The sequence below is a fragment of the Sturnira hondurensis genome, unplaced genomic scaffold (genome assembly GCF_014824575.4).
Source record: "Sturnira hondurensis isolate 20B ecotype Veracruz unplaced genomic scaffold, ASM1482457v3 Scaffold0006505, whole genome shotgun sequence".
Taxonomy (NCBI): Eukaryota; Metazoa; Chordata; class Mammalia; order Chiroptera; family Phyllostomidae; genus Sturnira; species Sturnira hondurensis.
This window is the reverse complement of record NW_028079136.1, coordinates 2,373,669-2,395,469: the sequence shown is the minus strand read 5'-3', so window position 1 is coordinate 2,395,469 and position 21,801 is coordinate 2,373,669. Positions and strand designations below refer to the sequence as shown.

The 21,801-nt window shown below is 48.4% G+C and overlaps 1 protein-coding gene across 2 annotated transcripts in view; it reads left to right on the top strand.

Annotated features, from left to right (window-relative positions):
- Window positions 1–21,801, top strand: part of INSC (INSC spindle orientation adaptor protein) — a 115,416-nt gene that overhangs the window by 37,757 nt on the left and 55,858 nt on the right. For both annotated transcript variants that reach the window (XM_037050167.1, XM_037050168.1), the window contains exons 3-5: window positions 15,402–15,747; window positions 16,716–16,768; window positions 17,903–18,026. In XM_037050167.1, coding sequence (XP_036906062.1) covers window positions 15,402–15,747; window positions 16,716–16,768; window positions 17,903–18,026 — 523 coding nt within the window. The remainder of the gene's footprint in view (window positions 1–15,401; window positions 15,748–16,715; window positions 16,769–17,902; window positions 18,027–21,801) is intronic.

Genomic DNA, 21,801 nt, shown 5'->3' with positions numbered 1-21,801 from the left:
CTTTAAATGACGTATAACCAAATGACTAGCTATATCATAGTCTAATTAATCACAAGCTATAAAAGGGCATTTATATGTCACAGAAGGGCAGCCCAGTAGAAAGAGCCCTGGTTGTGGATTTGAGGGTTTGAATATCAGCTAAATTGCTAAGACCTCAAAGGGCCTGGTATAAGAGTCAAGACTGCCTAGGTTCTTATTTCTACTTATCCACTGAGTGATCTTGGTCACGTCACTTAACCTGCTAAATCTCAGTTACGTGAGTCTCATGGAATTGTTTTGGAGGTTAAATGAGCATTTAAGATGGAATAAAATGCTTAATACAGTGCCTAGAATGTAATTAGTAAGTCATTTTAGCTGTACTATCACTATTAGCAGTGAAGTTTTGGGCACCTTATGTAATCCCTCTAAGCCTCAGTTTCTACATCTGTAAAATGGGATGGCAATCTGCAATCATCAAATTGCTGTAAGGGAGCTGACGCTTGCCCACTTAGAGTACTTGGTACATAGAGGGGCTCTGTTGTTGATAGTTCTCCCTGCTAGCTGTGCAGATGGTTAATTCCCTCTGACTTTAGAAATGTTTTATAGGGAGCCCACTGTTTCCTACTGTAATTTCTTGGTCTGATATTATGCTACTCCCATCTCCTACACCAACTCCACCCTGGATAATTCCAGTTTTTTAAAAAAGTCATCCAACCAGTACCCTGGGATGTGGAGATGATTGTGGTTACATCTGGCTTTGTGTTTAGAATCTGCCAGGATCCAGAAAGCCCAGATTTTGTGGCTCAGTCACCTCCTTTCAGATGTTCCAGGAAAGCTGCCATCAGAGAGGAAGGAGTGGGGTGACTCGGTGAGCAGGCATCTGCTGAGAACTGGGCAGGGCTCCCGTGAGCCCCATTCACTGTCTGGGATGCCCTCCTTGTTCCCCGGTGTGGGGGCTGTGTTTACAGCATCAGGCTCAGATTCTAGTTCACTGTGGAGACAGAGGAAATCCAAGCCCTATCCAGGCCCCTGGCTTCTCCAGCTCCTTGGCTGGAGACCCTACCGGCTCCACGAAGGGAATGCGATTCATTGCCAGTCCATCTGTTTTGACCTCAATGTTCAATTTCCTTCCTCTGTGTGAGTAATCAGAGCAGTCGTCTCTACTTGTAAAGGAAAGATTTCATGCACAGTGAGATGGCAGCTTGCAGTTCATGGCTGAGGACAATTGAACCCCTGGGAATTGTGAGGTGCAGGAACAGCAAGCAGCTCCTGCTGCACAGTGAGGGCTGCCTAGTTGAAGCAGACTTGGTACACTAGGGTTAATCAGCAAGTCCAATAGGAGAGGTGGAACCTAGAGGATCAGAAAGCTAATGACAGAGAGTCAGGCGAGCTCTGCAATTATGGGATGCTCTGCCCTAACCCAGGCCAAACCTTAATGAGCTGCAGTCCCTAGACTCCAAAATTGAGAAGAGCAGCTCATTATGTGGCGGCACAGTGACGGAGTCTGGGAGCGGACTGGCGGGTGGTGGGGCCGTGTGGGGTTCACCAGGCCTGGCGCCCTCCCTGGCAAAGTTTGGGACCTCTTTGATGGACCTTTCTGCAGGACCTGGGCCCTCCTGCTGTGGCCTTGTATACCCCACTTGTCATAATGACTCACCCTGAACCCAAGCAAAAGTAAAACCCCAGCTCCTCCCTGGATGGGTTTCCTATCTCAGCCAGGGTAGGACCTTCACTCAGACTGGAAACCCAGGAGTCAGCCTTGCCCTTTTATTCTGCTTCACCCTCACATTTTCTCATCTCCCTCCCAGGTCACCCACTTCCTCCCATCCCATGTCATGGCCCTTGTTCAGGCTTCTGTCCCCTCTGTTTTATAGCCACCATCTCCCGTCAGGCCATCTAACCCTGCTGTGGTTCATTTTCTACTGACTCTCTGCACAGTCATGTCCTGCTCTAAGATGTTTTCAGTGGCTCCAAACTGCCTTCAGGATTAGATTTAAATTCCTAATCCTGTCAAGGTCTTTGATCAACTTGTCCCTGTCTCTCTTTTTAGGCCCCTTTCTGGCCACTTCTTCATAGGCCCCTGGTGCTTACTTGAGCCCAGTGAAACTTCTTGTCATGTTGCTATTTTTAGACCTCAAGGCTTTCTCACATTTATGTACAAGTCCTTTTGCCCTTGTCACACCATCCAACTGCCCTCCTCTAAGAACCGAGGCAGATGTCACTTCCTTTGTGTACATATTCCCAGGCGAAGTCAGGCCCCCTGTCTCCTGAGATCCTAGACTCCTGCTCACAGCTCTTTGATGGCAGTGTGCCTTTCAGTGGAAAAGAGCAGAGACCTGGGCTCTAGACACTGAGTTTGAGTGGTGGCTCCGGCACCTGTTCACCACGTGACTGACCTCTCCTGGTCTGTAAACGGAGTCATAAAGCCTTTCTCACAGGGCGGTGGGGAGAATGTAGGGACATCAGGGCTCCAGACCTGGCCCCAGGCACTGTCTGTGGGACCTGGTGGGACACATAACTTCTGCCTGTGGGGGTCCTTAAGGAGGGCAGCCCTGCCAGTACAGCCCAGCAGGAAGGATCTTTTGTCCCTGCAGTCTGCTCACAATTGGTGATAGAGAACCCTTGGAAATAAGGCAAGGGTATGCTGGAGGAGAGGGGTCCAAGTGGTGGAGCCTGGAGGCTGACTGAGGAGTTGGTGCAGCCCTACATAGTGGGTCCACCAGCTCTTGGCATCCCTCTAGTGGTGACTACTGTACTCTCACCTGCATTTTCCAGAAGCACAGGGAGGTACCAATTTTGCAACTGACATATTAGATCTGTGAATTCTCCTAAACAGTTCACTTCAGCAAATGAAAATCTCTCCTTAGAGAAAGGAGGAGAACAGAACGGGAAAGACAAAGCCAAACCTTTTTTAGTTTACTTGTCAGGTCCTGTGTTCAGCCATGAAGGTTGAAAGCAAGCTGAGGCTGAGTTAATGCATGTGATGGTGCATTTATAATGTTACCTGGCAGTACTAACATGCTGTTTGGACAGAGCACAGTCTTTTATAAAGCAATTTGGAGTAGCATTAAGAACATGGGGTCCGGAGTCTGATGGGCTGGGTTCAGAGCCAAATTTTGCCACTTACAAGCTGGGTGATCTCCAAGCTTCAGTTTCCTCATCTGCAAATGTGAGATGGTACAAGGACCCTCCTCCCAGGGTCGCTGTGAACACTAAATGAGATGATCCATGTGGAGCCGGCTGCATGACAGCTGGCACAGGGCCCAGTCTCAATAAATGTTAGCAATAATGATTATGAATTTTTATCTCCCTTGACCCTCACAACAACCCAATGAGATAGATCGTACAACAGCAAAGATGATTGTCATTTCCATTTGATACTTAATTCAGTTTTGTAAATAGACACTGAGCATCCTCAGTGTATCTGGTACAGTGCTAGGCATGGCGTGTGGGGGGGACATGGCAGACACAAGCCCTCCTGTGCTGAGAGTCTAGGACAAAGCAGATATTAATCAAAGAGTTCAACATTTGAGACTGGTGTCTCGATGGGGGAAAGACAGGGTGTTGCAGACAGGAGGGACACATGGGACATAAGGTCGTGCAGGGGTCAGAGAAACCTCCTTGTAAAGAGTCACTGAGGCTGAGGTTCGAGGAGGCACAGGCACCAGCAAAGTGAAGAGGAGATGGGAGAGTGGGATCAGTATGTGTAAGGCCTGGGAGGCTGGAAGTAATAGCAGAGGGGCCGGGAGTGGGGCTGGGGCGGTGGTTGGAAATGAGTGAGAAGGCAGATCAGGGACCGAGGCTCTGACAGGGCAGGTAGCATGTTCAAGAACACACAGACAGTAAGGGGTAGAAGGGGGAGGAGGACACAGATGGTGCTGTTCCCATCAGGTGTCCTTGCTGGCTGTCACATGTGTGCTGGGGAAGCATATGCTGATGTGTGCCCTCATTAGAGGTTTGAAATGAGTCGTTCCTGAGCTAATAAAGGCCAGGAAATGTTGGAAGTGCCCCTGCTCTCTCCGAGGGCATCTAAAAGTGCCAGTTAAGATGATGAGCTCTGAGTCATCAAAAGGAGGCAGTTGTCAAATGTACGCACTGGCTCATTGGACTGGAAACAGTTACCTGGAGCCAAATTCATGTTCCTTGGCTTTCTGAGGCAAACAACACCCCGCTCTATCAGGGCGCTGGACAGACTGGGGAGGTGGCAAGGTCTTTGGAGTTGGGCAGACCTGGACTGAAGTCTGGGTTCTGTCCTTGAGTAGCAGTCGGCACCTCTCTGAGCCGCAGTTTTTCCTCCTCTGTGGAATGGGGATGACAAATAGGCTTGCTCTGAATGCAAGAGAGATATTATGTATGAAAGTCCTTAATGTGTGCCAGCACACAGAAAGTACTCAATGAAGTTTTCTTTATACCATGTTTGGAAATAGGCTAGTTTTTTTAAATTGAATTTTTAGAGTGGTCAAACCTCTTCCCTACCTTCAAACACTTCTATAAATTGATGGAAGGCTGCAGCCAGGAGAAATGGATGGAGCAAAGTGACATTATCCTCACCCTTTCATAAGCTACTCCTGGTCATTAGCTCCGAGGAGTGTGGTAGGCTCCGTTGCCCCCTTCCCAGCATTCTTGTCGCTATCTGAAATGTAGGATTGACTTTCCCACCATGCTAGACTGGGGACTTCTGGGTAACAATCTGAAAGCTCTTTCCAGTGCTGAGGCTTGGAGCAGTGCAGGAGATGGCAGAGAACACAGGATCACAGAGGGAAAGAGGCCAACCCCAGGGTACTAGGTGGGTACAGGAGGCATTTTGCAGAATCCAGTGAAGGAGACAAAGCCTCCTTCCTAGCTCCGGCATTGCACAGATGGGTCAGCTGCAAGTTAGAGACGGGGCTGCTGTGAGCCGTCCAACACCACACCCTGTGAAGGCTCCATACTTAAAGTGTGAGGTTGGAGTCAGAGACGGAGAACTGTCTACTCTTCATACAAAAGCCCCGATGCACAGAAAGCCCTCTGCCGGAGCATCTCAGCATGAGATTCAGAAGTGGACCGGAAGCAAGGTCAGAAAAACTTTGGAAGATTTGAACAAGATCAGAGAAGCAACCTTTTCTTCAGTCACAACTGGCTGGGCCTTCACCACTGCTTTAGTGAGGAGGGGCTGGAAGTTAACCCTAATAACCTTAATCTGTAAATTATTTATAGCTTGTTGCATAAATAATTATGCTTAAATGAACTGTTTAGTAAATAGTTTATAATTCACTGCATAGCAGAGGCTAAGGCACTCTAAACTCATGTACGTGTTGTTTGTATAAAGCCCTTAGTGAGAGAGCCTTCCCGGTTGGGTTGTAGAGAGGTGGATGGGCAAGGTGGACCCAGCTGACATCTGGTGACGAGATTCCTGGGCACACTTGGAAGGAATTCTCTTGTTTATGTGTGTGAAGCCCAGAGGGCTTGCAGTGGCTTCCGAGGTCCTCCCTGGAGCCCGGAGCCCTTCTCTGAGTGCACTTCCTACGTATCCTTGCCTTGCTCTCTGTGCTCTAGCCCACTTGTGTCTGTACTCTCCCCAGCAAGCCAGGCCTACTCTCACCAAGGGCCCTTGCACGGTCTGTTCCCTCTTCCTGGGGTGCCCGGTGCCTATATTCCAGCTTAGTTGATTCTCTGTCCTCCTTGAAGTGTTGGCTCGAGTCTTATGTTCCCAAAGAGCCCTACCCTGACCACTTATTTAAAGTGGCAACTGCCTCCCTGTCTCCTACACGAACAATCTTGTCCCCACTTCTTCTGACCCTACTTTTGAATAGAAATCATTGGCTTTTAACATACCATATACTTCTAAATGTATTGTATTTATCATTATTGTTGTCTGTTTTCCCTTGTTATAATGTACCCTTCACAGGAGCAGAAATTTGTTGTTGGTGGGTGGTTGTTCACTACTGTATCCCAAGCAGCTAGAAGAGTTTCTGGCGCATAGTAGGCACTAAGGAAATATTTACTGAATGAATGAATGAATGAATATACAGGGTGAGACTTGTGAGAACATGTAGGCTGCACATTCTGTAGGGAAGCTGAGAGTGCCTGGAGGTTTTTGGAATGCAGTTTTTGGGCGGTCCAGTCTGTGAGAGGGCCTGGACATCTTCAGAGAAAGGCACAGTAGGCTTGTTGGAGTTAACGTGTCTCAGGCAGAATCCATCTTTCCATTTTCTTAACTTGTTTCTCCTGTTCATTCAGCTCCTCAATTCAAGAAACTGCATCACATCTTTGATTGTATTTGGTCATTCATCATCTATATGAATCAGCATCCGAGTCCTGTTGATTTCATTTTTTAAATTATTCTGGAATAATTATTCTCTAACGTCAGTGCAAGCACCATACACATTTAGAGGGAGGCAGGGCTCAGGAAAGATGCTCTAGGTACATAGCGCTTCATTATCTTTGGCTTTTGCGTAGGATTCAAAAATATGGTGCCCTGCTCTCTGAGTGTTGCTAGCTCGGTTATCGCTCCTCCCACCCATGATCTGACACCCTTCGTCTCTGTGGTCCTTGCCCTGCTCCATTCTGGTTCTACTCCCTGAAACTCCTTCCCAGTGTGGTGCTTTGTGGTAGAAGAGATCCCTGCCGGATCAGCTTTGAGAGTTCATAGCTGATGCCTTGCACTCACCTGGACCTTGGACGGACAAACCTTCTCCTTGTTTCCGTTACTCTTCTCACAGGGTCCTACTGGGCTTCCCAGTAAATGCCCTGTGGCTGCTTTGGGGGGTGTCTCCTTTCTCATTTTCGCCAGATGCCCCCTTACTGCTTCCTTCTTCCTCTCCTACAGATGACACCAAGCAGGTCTTGGAGCTATAGGTGGCTTGTCCTCACCTGCCTGTATTTTGAGGTTTGTGGGAATGTTTTCCCACGTAGTTTTGTTGTAAAGACCATCTATGGTGTTTTGGTTTTGTTGTTTAATTGCTCTGTCAGTTTTTGTGTGGGAATTTGGAGAGATTAAAAAACTATGCTGCCACCACTGCTGTCTTGTGAACATTTTTCTTATTCCTTGTGTAAGTAACTAAGTTCTGATGGTACAGCTTTTTAAATTAAGGCTGCTTGAATAGTCACTAACACATAATACGGCTCGTCAGAGATGATTATTCTCAGCAGGTGTGTATGTAAGAGGGATGGTGTCTGTGTCTGCCTGAGGTATCTAGGGGGGCCCAGACTGCATGCAACTACCCAGAAGGCAAGGCGGTTACGCCTGGTGGACCCGGCAGGACCTGGCATCTAGAGTAATGCCCGCTGCAAGGGTGCTAAAGGAGGGAAGGTGAGAGACTCATCCATTGCCACCTTGTGGTTGACTGCACTAGTCTTTTCTGGGAGGTGGGGGTGGATGTACATGAGACGAACTCTGGGGACTCGTGGAAACACTTGAGACTCACGGCACATCACTTTGGGATAAGAAGGAGGTTGGGTTGCATTTGTTGACATCTGGCTCTAAAGTGTGAGCGTTCTAAGCGCAGGCAGTGACCCCCAGCACCAGGCCTGGCACATGAAGAGTCCCCAACATGTTTCATTACATCAGGCTGGTCAGGGATTGACTGGGAGACACTTCTTTGTGTTTTAAAACTTACCAAACTGGTTGTGAGTATCTTATGCGTATTACTGGTATTGCGTGGGGAGAGACCTTTCCCTGAGGAGCTCAGATCCCCCTTCAGCCACCTCCCCGGGACTAAAGTAGATCTACCCACCCCTCACCCGAAAGCCATTTATCTTTAAGTTCTGGGAAGTGGGACAATGGTGGCTAAGGATGCAAGCTCTACCCAGCCAGAGCATGGCTTTAGTGGAATATAGGAATGCTTGCAAAATCTCTGCTTCTATCAATACCTGCTTCAAGTATTTCTACTAAAAATAAACATTTTTATTATTGTCTTTTGTGGGATGTAGTTACTTGTTCAACTCTCCAACTTTTACCACAGTGCAGGCAGCTTACTATATGTTGCCTGAGAACCCAGCCAAACACAGAACCTGCAAATCCTGGCATGTACTGGAGCACAGAGGAAGGAGTAAGTTCAGGGGGTCCTATGTGCCGCGCCAGGGCCTCCTGCTCGTCTTGAGTAACCCCCTGCAAGTCCCAAAGGTATTTTCAGTGGGCGTAGCAAGGCTTACAACAATGTTTCCCAGGCAGTCTCTGGTTTGCTTGATTCAATTAAATATTTATGGATACCTACTGTGTGTCAGTGCCGGTGATGCTGAGATAAATTGGGCAGGGCGATTGAAGATACCTCAAAGACTGCCGGAGGAGCGAGACACCTAGAGAAACTGTCCCGTGTAGTCAGTAGGTACACAGTCTTTGGAATCGGGCAGCTTGCATGGAGTTCTAGCTCTCTTCAGTCACGTACGTCTTCTGTATCCGTACATTTTCGTCTGTAAAGTGAAGACGATAGCAGTGTGCACTACATTAGGTTATTGTGAGAGTAAAATAATGCACCATAAATGCACAGCCTTTGGGACACTACACACAACTGTGTTATTATCTGAATTGTTTACTTGTAACTTGAGCCATTTGGGTGCAGAACGTGCTGGGAGCCGTCAGGCTGGGTGGGAGGTGTGGAGATGCCCTGAACAGCCAATCCACTTTGCCCTTCACCTTCTGGTGGGCCAGAAGCCCCTAATGTCCTCCCTTGTCTCAGTCAGAGTTGGCCTAGGACCTACGTGGGATGTGCCTGCCGGGTAGGAGCGGGGGACTAGCCACTTAGTGAGGTTAAGAGGAGGTAGGGATCCACGGCTTTACTTCTCCGTGTGTTTATTCTCTGTGTGTTTGGTTGCTACTTGGAGAGAAGGAGGAGGCATCAAAACAGAAGTTATTTTAAGCTCATTCTTAAAGAAAACCAGATTCTTCTTTCCCCACAGGCGCCCACTGTCTGTCCTTGTGTCTGAGGCTGTCCTGCTGGAGGGGCTCCTGCCACTGAACAGCCAGGAGTGGGTGTGGCCTAAAGGCAGTAATCACGTCTCTGGGGCTGGAATCCTGGTCTGCTGGCCACGCCAGACTTTGAGGCAGAGTCAGGGGCTCACAGCTCCCCTTCGTCTTCTTTGTTTATAAGGTGCTCAGAAGAGCTTACTTGGAAATGGTCCCTTCTGTCTCCCTGTGTTCAGTAGCCTCACGGTGATCTCTGCCCCTCGATTTATTTATTTATTGAGAGGTGGGCAGAGTGAGAAGCAGTAAAGCTTAGAGGCGAAGAGCAGACTGCTGTCAGAGAGACCAGGGTGTCAATCTCAGCGCTACTACTTTCTACCTGGTGATTTTTCTCTGCATCTCAGCTTTTTCATCTGTAAAAATGGGGGTGACAATGGGACCTAACTCAAACGTTTGTCCTGAGAAAGTGAATTAAATAATTCACATGATGCACTTGGCACAGTGCTCAGCGTATGAAGTGTGGTTAATAAATGCTAGCCACTGTTTAGTTATTTTTCTCAGTGCTAAAGGGTTACATGTGGGCAAGGGCAGCAAAGAGAACTCACATTTTTGAGCATCTCCTTTGAACCAGGCAATGTCCTAGGCCATTCACATCCACCATTTAATGTCATTCTTCCAACAGCCTGGTGTGGGAAGTTCTGTTATTATCTCTTTTACAGATGGATAAATTGAGGCTCAGAGAGGTTAAAAAACTTATTCAAAAGACTAATATATGTTGTCAAGCATCAGGATGCTTGTTGTCCTGATTGGGGAGTGACCAGAAGGGGTCCTGGGGGGGCTTCTGGGATGCCGGTACCACTCTGTTTCTTTATCTGGCTCCTGGATACATGGGCACATTGACCTTATGAAAATTCTTCGAGCTGCAACTCGATATTATGATGTGTTCGCTTTTATGTGCATATGTTATTTCAATAACAATTTCAGAAACAGGAAAAAATAAATAGCAGCAGCAGGCTGCCTTTGGTCACACAGATTATGGGGAGCATAGCCAGCAATTTCTACCCCCGCATGCTGACGGGGAGCCTTGGCACCCCGAAGCTCCACATATGCTCAACACCCTTACACCACAGGCTGTTCCCTCCCAAGGAAGCTCTGGTTCAAGGCCTGCTCAGGCAATTAAGGAGGGAGCAGGATCAGTATGAGCCGGTCTGAGGGCCTGACTCTGACAGAGGAAGGCCGCCCCGAGGTGGGTTAGCACAGAAGGCGCCGGTCTGAGAGGTTTGCCTGGGGCTCAGCCCTTGGTGGGCTCTAGGGCAGATAATGGGGCTGACGGGAAGATGAAGCCAGGTAGGCTTGCCGTGTTTCTTCCCCCTGAGAGAACAACTTCCATCCCTCAGCCTACCTGGGGATTCCTTTTCTTCCACTTTCAGGTTCCACTTTGAGAAGGCTCCCACTCCTGGCTCCCTAGGCAGGTGCTCCTGCCCATCCACGGGTGCTTGGCTCCTGTAGGTCTGCCTTTCACGGGGCCTGCAGCACGAAGCCAGAGAGAGCCTGTCTCGTAGCCTGCCCTTCTGGCTGGGGAAGAAGCAAGAGAAGTGAAATTCTTTCTGGGGTAATGGGGTAAAAAAAAAATCCTCAGGCCTATCATCTAGATTCTACCTCCTTCCCCAAACCCTGTCTTTTTAAAATGAAATTTTTCTAAATTTTAAAATAATTTTAGATTTGCAGGAAGTTGCAAATGTGGCACCAAGTGTTCCCCTCCACTCAGTTCCCCTGACTGTTCACATCTTATGTGAGCAAGGGGCCTTTGTCACAACTTGAGAACCAGCGCTGGTCCCTTGTCATGAACTAATTCCCAGGTTTTGTTCAGATTCCAGTAGTTTCCCACGAATGTCCTTTCCTCTTTCAGGGTTCCATTCCAGATCTCCTGTTACACTCAGTCATCTCCTCTGCTCTGTGACAGGGTCTGATTCTTGCCTTGGTTTGGACTACCCCAGTGACCTTGAGGAGTGCTTGTCAGGTGTTTTATAGAATGTCCCTCAGTTTGGGTCCCTTATATCTTTTCCATGATGAGACTGAGGCTTTGTATTTGGGGGAAGAATGTCATAGAGGTGCAGTCTTCTTCTCAACACACCACATTAGGTGTACACGCTGTCAACACAGCTCATTGATCGGTGAGCTTTACTTGGGTCACTTGGTTAAGGTGGTGTTTGCCAGGTTTTTCTACTGCAAAGTTACCTTTTCCTTCACTTTCTAAACTCTTTTCTTTGGAACCGAGTCACTAAGTACAGTCACTCCAGCCCCATCACATCTGTTTTGAATCGAGTTTATCTGATGCAAGACCTGTGAGCACACACTCACCACAGGACATGCGCAGGTAGAGAGAAACAGAAACTCACAGCCAGACTCCCAGACTCAGGCACGCAGTTCACATAAACAGACACCAAAATGAGTTCATATCCACAAACAGACATGCACAGGGACAAATACACAGATGCTGGAGAAATCAATAGTTTTGTCAGCCCATTTCTCTTATCAGCAGCGTGATAAATCAATTAGGATTTTAATCAGCACAGCATCTGAAATCCTACTTTCTAATTTTTAAAAATCTTGAAGAGCAAGGACCAAGCAGGCCTCCGTGTTGAGTTGGGAGTGTGTGTGTGGGGTGGGGACAGTGACAAAAACTGTGAGTTTGGGATCTAATCAGGCCTCAGTTAGCTCTTCCTCCCTTTCTCGCCCTTCCTGGATCTTCTGTGGCCCTTTGCTCTGGGGGCCAGGAGGGACGAGTGTGGATGTCTCCTGCCCGAGAATCCGAGAGCCCGCCCCCTGCTCCCACAGGGGGACATGCTGTGAACCTGTCCAGGTACCACGGGTTTCCTCTGGGCCGGGTGCTGTGACTTGGCCGTCTTTCACCCCTGCCAGTCTCACCTCTGTTGCCCTTCCCTATCACCCTTCAATAGCATCTCAGAACTCTCAGCGTAAACCCCGACTCTGGCATTCAAATCTTCTCAAGACCAGGGGCCAGGGCCACCTCTCCTGCTTTTCCTCTCACAGCTCGCTCTTTTCCAGAATGTAAAACTCAGCCTAACTGACCTACTCATTGTCCCGTTGTCTGCTCTGGCCTGGAAAATGCTCCCACTGTCTTCCTGTGTCCAAATCCTACAGCTCTGAAGCCACCTTCTCCAAGCACCTTACCCTGTCCTCTAACTGGTAGGGACAGCCCCCATTTTTGAATTTCCACAAAACCTTTTCTCTAAGGGATGACACTAACTCAACTCTGCTCCGTTATTTGCATACTTGTGTTTAGATAAAGTTCTTTTCAGTACAGGCAATAGAAATGAACTCTTGGGCATATTCTTCAGGCCCTAATTGAAGTTGCTGTCATGAATGTGACTCTTATTCAACAACTCTAGCCCCTGTAACTCTTGGCTTTAAAGTTTCACACTTTGGGGAAATGGAACTGGTTGTGTGCAGCTCGGTTCAGGGCCCACCCATGGATCAGCAGGAACTGTGGCTGGGGACATTTCCACAGCACAGGCATGACCCCTGGGAGACCATTCCTATGTTTGGAAGGAGAAGCTTTTCCCAAAGAGAGGGGGAGGCTGAAGGCCAGGTCGGCACCCCAGGAGGCAGTTAATTATAATTTGTCTTTGCTATTGACAGAAGAAGGGGGAAGGGTGCTGGGAAGCCAAAAACAACAGATGTCCACTTTGAAATGTTATGGAGTGAATGAGTGAGTGAGTGAGTGACTAGATTATTTGTTGCCTTTTAAAACCCCAAGATCAGTTTGTCTCCTGTGTGTAGAACAGGATGGTCGTATGCTCTTCCATGTTCTATATCCCCTCTCCAGTCCTGAGGTCCTGGGGCCCTCTCTGGGTAGCCTGGGTGGCGGGGGCATAGGGCATCTTCGGCAGGGGGTGGCAGTGAATGCCTGCCACTCTGCCACTCATTCGCTGGCGAACACTTACTGAGTGGCTGGTGTATGTTGGGCACTGGCAGTCAACTAGATATGAGGGACTGTCCCTCACAGGACTAGGAGGGTTTCAGACAAACACGATAATTACTCTAGAACGTTATTAGTGCCCCGATGGAGGATGCCTGAAGGGTATGGGGGCCCCAGGGAGCAGCTGATGAGCTCTGGCTGAGGCCTTTCAAAGAAAGCACGTTACAGCTGGGTCTTGCGGGGTGAGTAGGAGCTTGCCAGGCAGAGAAGAAAGAAAGAGGATTCCATTTGGAAAGAAGAACCATCTGTGCAAGGCCACAGGAGTGTGTAAAAGAAAGTGGTAGGGTTGGGAAATAGGGAAGTTGAGTGTGCCTGGAATGTAGTGTGTGTTTTTGGCAAGGGTGCTAAGAGTTGGGGGGGGGTAAGGAAAAGAGGGGGTTGGGGGAAGGGAGGCTGGGGCCAGGTCTTGGAAGCCCCTTGTCCAAGCCTCAGGAAGTTTGATGCGGGCAGGGCACAAAGGTGGGGGGCACACAGGGAGTAACTACACACACACTCACACACTCACACACACACACACACACTCCCACTTCTGTAACATTAAATATGGGTTCATAAGGATAGAATGAGCATCAGGGCACCGTGATTTGAGGCAACTCTCTCTGTCATTATATTTATTTACAAAACATAATAGCTTTTTTTTATGAAGGGAGTGAAAAAAAGAAAGGTCACTGGTGAGTTTTTGTTTTTAACAATTTAAAAGTCAATTTGGTACAAGAAACAATGTGTGCAATTTCCCTGGTGAAACATTATATGCTTTGTGGTTAAAAATTACATTTAAGAGTCTAACAGTCAAACAGTTTCATCATTCAGAAAGTCCTGCTTGTTCTCAGTAAATGACAGAAGATACAAAGGCATGATTTTAACATGCTCATTGGAGCATGCCTTTATGATTTCAGTTCTGCTGGATACATAGCTGGCCTCATCAGTGCCATTGGTGTGCCACCCGACTCAGAATAAAATCCACGTCCTCATCTTGTCCTACACAGCTTTACGGGGGCCGCCTCCTCCCTCCCCCCTCACCTTCTACCTCTCTCACCTCACGTCCTCACGTCCTTCGTCCTACTCTGCCTGACTGACTATGCGTCCTTGCCATTCCCCACACATGTCAAGGTCACTCATGCCCCAGGGCCTTTGCACTTGCCATCCTGGCTCCCTGAAACAATTTGCCCCCAATTAGCTATCCACCTAGCTTACTCCCTCAGGTCCTTCAAGTCTTGGCTCAAAAGCCCCTTTCTCAGTGAGCCTTGTCTGATCCACTTATTTCAAACAGCTAAGCCTACGGCGTGTCCACTCCCAGCACTCTCCAGCCTTCTTTCCTGTTCTCCTTTCCTTCATGGCACTGACTGCCTCCAACACATTACATGCATTGCTTGTTTATTTTGAAAATTACTTTGAAAGTCGACTGTCATCTCCTCTGAATAGAACCTACTCAAGGGGAGTGCTTTTTATCTACTCGTTTGCTGTCATAGCCCAGGGCGTAGAACAGTACTTGGCACCAGGTACGCATTTTAGGAGTGGAAGAAGGCAACAGGTGGAGAATGGCTTGCGGCAGGCAAGGTCAGTGACAGGAATACTAGTTAGAGAACTGTTGTAAGACAAAGACAATGGGATTGAGCTTAGCCTTAATGATTAACTGCACGTCCTCTGTCATCATCTTCAAATGATGTTGAAATCTGTCATTTTTCAATTTCTCCCTGCTTTGTCTTGATTCTTTCAGCAGTTCCAAAGCTCCATGAGAGTAGAGGCTTGGCGCGTTCGTATCCACTTTTTTCCACAGTGCCTGGCATTTACGTGATAGTAAATGTGAGGCACTCGACAAATGTTCTGTACTTCATTAATGATGTTATTACTGAACTTAATTTGACTAAGTGGATTTCAGAGTAAATTATATTCTTGGGGTCTAATCTATATTCTCATGCTGTTGTACTAACTAGAGTTAATTTTGTTCCATGACAAAACTAATACACACGCTCATGAGAGAACATTTAGAAATTAGGGAAAGTTGAAAAAATAAAAAAAGCCTTAGTTCCATCGCCCACAAAGAACCACTAGAATTTTAATCTTTCCTTTAAATGTGTTCCCAGATGGCTCTTTAACATAATTACAATAATTGTGTATTTAGAGTCATGCATACTGCTTCCCTCCCCTTTATTAGTGGACACACTTTTCTTTGTTACAAACTTTGGAAAGCATTACTTCAAATAAGTGCACACTAAATTACCAAGTAACTTTACCATAGCTTTCCTGACATAACTAAGGTATTTACACTATTCCCAGTTTCCTCTTATTGCAAAGGTTATGTGCTACTCTGAAGACTTATTGCCTGTGGTTTGTCTGGTCATCTGCCCCCAGACCTTCTGTGTCTCAGTCTTATTATCTGTAAGATGGACATAATGAGAAAAAGAGGATTAAGGTAGATGAGTGCAAGAAACAGTGATGAGCACGTCGGTGTTCAGTGAACATCAGGTGGCTTGGAATTGAAGCCTTGGGAAGTTGAGGAGTGTTGATCGCCACCTCGGTGCTGTTCCCCGGCTGCAGGCTGCACCTGATGCAGGTGGACTCAGTCCAGCGCTGGATGGAGGACCTGAAGCTCATGACCGAGTGCGAGTGCATGTGTATCCTGCAGGCCAAGCCCATCAGCCTGGAGGAGGACGCACAAGGTGACCTCCTCCTGGCGGGCGGCCCCGGCCCTGGAGACCCCCTGCAGCTGTTGCTCAAGCGGGGCTGGGTCATCAGCACCGAGCTGCGCAGGATCGGGCAGAAGCTGGCCCAGGACCGCTGGGCACGAGTGCACAGCATGAGCGTGCGCCTGACCTGCCACGCCCGCTCCATGGTCAGCGAGTACAGTGCGGTCAGCAGGAGCTCCTCACAGGAGATGGGCCAGGTCAGTCGCCCTGGGTTGGGTGTGGGTGGGCATGCCTCCCAGAAGAAAGGGTCTAAACTGCGTGGTGTTTGAACTCTTCCTGCCCCAGGGTCCTCCTTCCTCTTCCAGTAAAGCAGGGAAGGCAGGGGGACCTTTACTGAGTGCACACTCTGTGCCAGGAATTGTGCGAGGCCTTTTTACACACATTTCATTGAACCCACACAGTCTCTGAAGCAGTTGGAGCCGCTACAGGGGGCAGTGCAGTGGTCACGTGTTCCCACCTTCATGCCAGACTGCCTGGGTTCAAACGCCAGCTTTGCTGTGTGACCTTGGCAAGTCACTTAACTTCGTGTTCTATCACCCCAGTGAGTATGACGATAGTGTTTATGTCATAGAACTGTTGGGAAGACTGATTTATTACATGTAGAACATTAAAAACCATTGATTAAAATTATTAGCTCGTATTATTGTCCTGCCTTACTAGATGAGGAAGGAGAAACTTGGACAGCCTAAGTAACTTGCCCAAGGTTATGCAGTAAATGGTGTAGGCAGGACTCAACCTGAGTTTTTCTGATTCCAAAGCCCATGACTTTGAATCTTCTTCTCCAACCCCGAAGTGAACCATTGAAAACCCTCCTTGCCCCCCTTACTTCTCTTCCCTTTGGCATTTACTTTCTACCTCAGCATCTTTCCTTGCCTCACTTTGCAGATAAGACCCTTCTATTCCTGCTTTGAAGCCCAGCTCGAGTGCCCCTTCCTCTCAGAAGCTTCCCAGATTCCCAGGCGTAACTAGTTGCTCAGTTTTCCTTTTCTGAGTGTTCCAAGCAGCTGACGACGATCCCTTTTGCCATATCTCCCTTGGCATAGTATACACACCTGTTTCCCAAATCAGATGATTTAATACCCCATCTTTAGGCCCCAGAGGGCCCAGTGCAGCAGTCGGTTGTCAACCAATGCTTGTTGAATAACACTGATCTGTTTTTCTGCAGATTGAGAAGCTGCTAATGGAGAAGTGCTCAGAGCTCTCAGCCATCACCGAGAGGTAAATCCAGAGGCTGGGTAAATCTGGACAGGGTCTGCTGACCTGTCCTCAGGCAGTGGGAGGGGCTGGTCTCGTCTCTCGGAGGGAGAGTGGAGTGGAGGGCCTGCTGGTGGTCTAGGAGTTTCCTCCTGCTGACTCCTGTCGGCACTATTGAGAGACCTCCTTGGGGTTTTCTGCCCCATTTTCAGGCCCTTGGGAGAATGTAAAAGGCAGAGTAGAGGCTTGGGCTCTGGAAGAAGGGGCTCTTAAGGGTTGACAATAAGCAGTAGGTTTCCCAGGGCTTTGGGAAGACCCCCTGACCTCCAAAGTCAAGGCAAGGTGAAAGCAGATGCTCACACCTTATACTCACATACACATGGACAAGGGCTTCACAGACACCCACTTGCTCATACGCAAGCATATAAACACACACTCATGTGATCACAGAAATACAGTCCTGCCCTCTTCTCTGTATATCACATATACACATACATTGTTTACACTCAGATACATACACACACTCAACCTCACATGTACACACACCCAGTTATATGTCGACACTCTCTCTCACTCCTTCTAGCCCCCATGCCCTGGAAGAAAAATCTGGAATGGGCATCCCCTGGGCCCCCACGAGGCCTTTGGTCTTTCAGTGTGGAACATTCTCAGAGCACAGACGTATATTGGGGCCTAATCCCCAGAGGTTTTTGCTGTCTGGGGTGAAAACCCTAAGGCCCCTTTCTGCACACTGTAGGGAGCCATTCCGTAAAGATCCACCTTCGGAGTGATCACCTGCATGGCCAGCACTCCAGCAGCCTCCTCTGCAGCCCCGGCCCCCATCCCTGGACCCTCGCTGCCACGATGGCAGATTCTCCCAGGGAGAAGCCCAGGGCTAGGATCTGGCTGCTGGTGGCCTTTCTTCTTGGTGACAGGGACTGTTAACTCCCATCTCAGGCCAGCACTTATCCAAACACTAGGAGGCCAAGGGGTGAACCATCTATGGAATGTTTCGTCTTGGCTCCCCAGGTTTTGATGTGTGCTCTCCAGGCCACTTGTTCCACCACCAGGTCTGCAGCAGGCCCACGTCTGGACCGTGCAATGCTCTGGTCTGGCCGCCTGCCCCTTCCAGTGGCCCACCCCATGTTTTACTTTCCCCAGGTGCCTCCAGGTGGAGAACGACCATGTCCTGAAGTCAATGAAGGCCTGCGTGAGTGAGACCCTAAGCACGCTGGGCCAGCACTTCGGTCAGCTGCTGGAGCTGGCCCTGACCCGGGAGGTACAGGTCAGTGAAGGCTGGGCTGCAGAGGGGAAAAAGGTGGGCAAAGAAAGTGGGCCAGGCCGGGGGAACTCCAAAGTGGTTTTTCTTGGGAGACATCCTCCTTAGGGCACCCAATCTAGTGCATGAGAGACAGCCTTGTCAGGGCCGAGCAGAGGCTTCTCAAGCAGTTAGCTTGCACCTGCATTTTCCAGAGGTAAAAACTATAGCCCAGAGACAGAAGAGGCTTACCCAAGGCCCCCCAGCAAGGCAGTGGCAGAGTCTGACGTCGTTCAGTTGCACGTTCAGATTTGCTCCCCTCACCCTAAATCTCCATTGAGTTACAGGTCACAGTGTACACACGGGATTTTTATCACCTGGGAAGCCTGAGGAAAATAAGCTGGTGCTGGAAAGCATGGCAATGGAGAAAATCTAGAAAGATAACATAGCCTAGCCCCAGCCTCTGGGCACCTCAAGCTTGGCTCCAGAAAGAGTGAGGGTTTCGGAGCCTGACAGATGTGTTTTCAGGCTGGGGTCCACTGCTGGACCACGGTCTAGTTCCTCAGTCTCTTAGCCTCGTTTTCCTCGTTTATAAAGTGTAACACTTGCCCGGGAGGAAAGTGAAAGGACTAAGCAAACAACATATGGAAAGTGCTTAGCACATAGTATGGGTTAAATACATGTTATTTCTCTCCTGCCTTTTTCTGTTTTAAAATACTTCCAGTAGAGCAGATTCCATAAGGTTTTCATTATGAAAGGTATTTACATGTTATTTATAGTTGCAGAAATATTGTGTTACATACTTGCCATTCTTTTCCCACCGCCAAATAAAAGCCTTCCACAAATAACACATCCCTTTGCATATCGGCCTTTCTCCAAAGTCTCTACCAAGGCCAGGCTTTGCTTTCTCTCTTTCCTGTGTTTGGCTCCCTTTGCATGGGCACAGACCCTTCGGGCCCGGCTCAGCTGCTGGTCAGTGCAGCTGGTCCCATGCATTCTCACCCTCCCCACCCAAAAGGGTCTGTAAAAGCCACTCTCCCTGTCTTGAGAGTCTGGGACAAGGGGAAGGAAGGGCTGGGGCTTGGGTGCTGGGGCTGGCATTTAGAGCTGATGAGCCAATGCTGACAGTCACATGTAGGGGCAGACAGAGGTTCAAGCTGGGGTCAGTGTTCCACATGGAACCCAGAAGGACCTAGGGGAACATAGAGGCCGAAATGGGTGAAGAAATCAGGGGAGCGATGAGTGAAAATCTTGGCTAGTGGAGGGGAGGACAGGAGACTGGAGGAATTTTTGAGCAGGGGCATAGGCACTGCTGACTCTATGCCATTTTGGGGTTCTGTTGCCTGGAAGTGACAGGTTCAATGAAAAGGGCTGAAATGGCAGAGTGGTGTTGGATTGTAAACAGAAGGCACCTGGGTTTGGAAGTATCATCTCTTTTACCAGGGGCAAAGGGGTGGGGTATCTTTTTGGTGCTTTAGGTCACAGAATCCCGAGAAAACTCCCCAGGCTGCAAAATGCCTACTTGGGCTTTTTGGACTACGTGCCTAATGCCTAACTCCTTCCAAAGGTCTTCTCCACACATTAGTAGTATTTCTTCTCTGAACTATAGCTTCCATAGACATGGATTTTGGTGTGTGTTGTTTATGGATATATACCTGGTGACTAGAATAACACCTGGCATACAGTAGACAATAAAGATTTACTAATGAGTAAATATTAAGCAGTATATTCCAAAGTTACATAGTCACAGAGTTTTTTTATTCTTAAAAAGCAGTTATGTCCTTATTCTGGGTGCTGGTGTTCTAGGAAATGCAACATGGGAAATACTATTAATTGTGCCCGGGAACCACATAGGGTCCTGAACAGAGCAATGCTCTTCCCACACCCCCGCTTCCATCCCTCCCCCAACTACCTGGTAGAGTGGTGCTTCTAATGAGGGCAGTGATCCCCGAGCAGTACCCTGCCCTGGCCTGGTCCATCCTGGAACGTTATGTCCAGTTCCAGACCCTAGAGGTGTCATCAGTAATGATGGTGCCCAGGGGCTCCTAGAAGGGTGGGAGGGCTGATGGTCAGTATGCGTGGGGAATAGGTGGGGGAGCAGGGGATGTTCACTCTAAGGGTGGACACTCTGCTACCTCCAAAGTTCTGTGTTTGGGACCTGAAAAGGATGAAGGACCTCAGCCAATGGGGTAACTTTGCAAGGCATTCCCTGTGAAAAGGAGTTTGTGAAGCCATAGGACTGCCCACAATAGAAGGGCCACCTTAGGGAATCTCTGTCCCTGAGACGGGCAAGTCATGCCTGGAGGACCTGGCAGTGGATGGAGGTTGGACTGAGTGACCAGCAAGAGGTCTTCCAATCCTGGTAGTACTTGGCCTGTGAGTGTGGGCGCTGTGGGGCTGTGCACCGAGCACAGAGTGTGCAGGCACACCAGGGTTCAAGTCCTGGCCATGCTGCGAGTCCTGGCCATGCTGCTTACTGGACATGCAAACTTGGACAAGTTATTCAGTTTCTCTCATCTTCAGTTCCTCATCTCTGTGGTGGGTTGTAAATGGACAACACATACATGTTTAGTGTATGTGTCTTCTGAGTGTGTCGCTGAGTAATTCACAAGGTTTGGTAAAAGAACTCGTAATCACCTAATAAATTATTTATTAAGATAATTTAACTACTTGGTGCATATGGAAAAATTTAAGGCTTGAATGTTAGAAGTCACCAACGGGAAATTAATAAGCATTGGTAATTAGTCTATCTGGGAATAAAGGATTAGGGAGGAGGTAAAGGATTACCTGGTAGGTAAAGGGGAGAAGACCTGACGTATAAAAACTGATTTACTTGAAAATGATTTCTAGGGAACTCTCCATTGAACCCCTGACTCAGCTTCATGTGGACAGAGGTTATATTCATTCATTCATGCATTTATTCCATCAATCCATTTTTCTTTTAAAGTCACATCTTTATGCTAATAAAACTGACTGGGGACTGTATTCTTGGCCCTGTGGCTAAGAGAGCTTGTTAAAACTTTGTCTCACAGTTAAACTTCCCCTTCATGGCCCAGGTAGAGCTGGACAACGTCAGGCCCCACCTGAGGGACAAGCACCTACCCCGTGATGAAGGTCAAACCAGAGATGGACACTTTCTAAAAAAAAGAGGGGCAGGCACCAAGCAGAACCTACTCGGGTCTTTGTCTCACACTCACTAGCCCATCCCTACCCTCTCAGCGTGGTGGCATGGAGGGCCGGGGAGTAATGCTGGTAGAGGTGGGGCTGCTGAAATCCCAAGCTGGGGAACCGCAGAAGTGGGGATCGTGTGCTGCTCCCTGGTAGTTAACAATTCTTGTTCCATTATCTCATTGGCTTTACCCATTAGGCTGTGCTGAGGCAGGAGTGTGGCTGGGTCCCTTGGAGGAGGAGGTTGGCTGCCTGCGGGCAATCCTTTTCCACCTTTATGAAGCTGTTGCCCCGAAAAGCAACTCCCACCCCCTTGTACATTCTTTTGGAACCACAGTGGGCAATTTCGACCTTGCTCCCAGCAGGCCTGGGAATGACTCCCAATGTTATGTTCATTAAATTGACTGTAAGGAGGCTTTGGAACTAAAGCTCCAAATTGCTTTCCTGTTTTATTCCCCCGCTCTCAGATTTTGCTCAGCTCTGTTGTCTGAAATAAGTAATTAGAGGCTGCGATGTGATTAAATGGCAACACAAAGATAATCCAAACATAATTGCCAGATGAGAAATATAAAGATGTCCAAAAATTTAATATAGTCTCCAATCTCATTTTAAAGTTCCCTTGGAGAAAATGAAG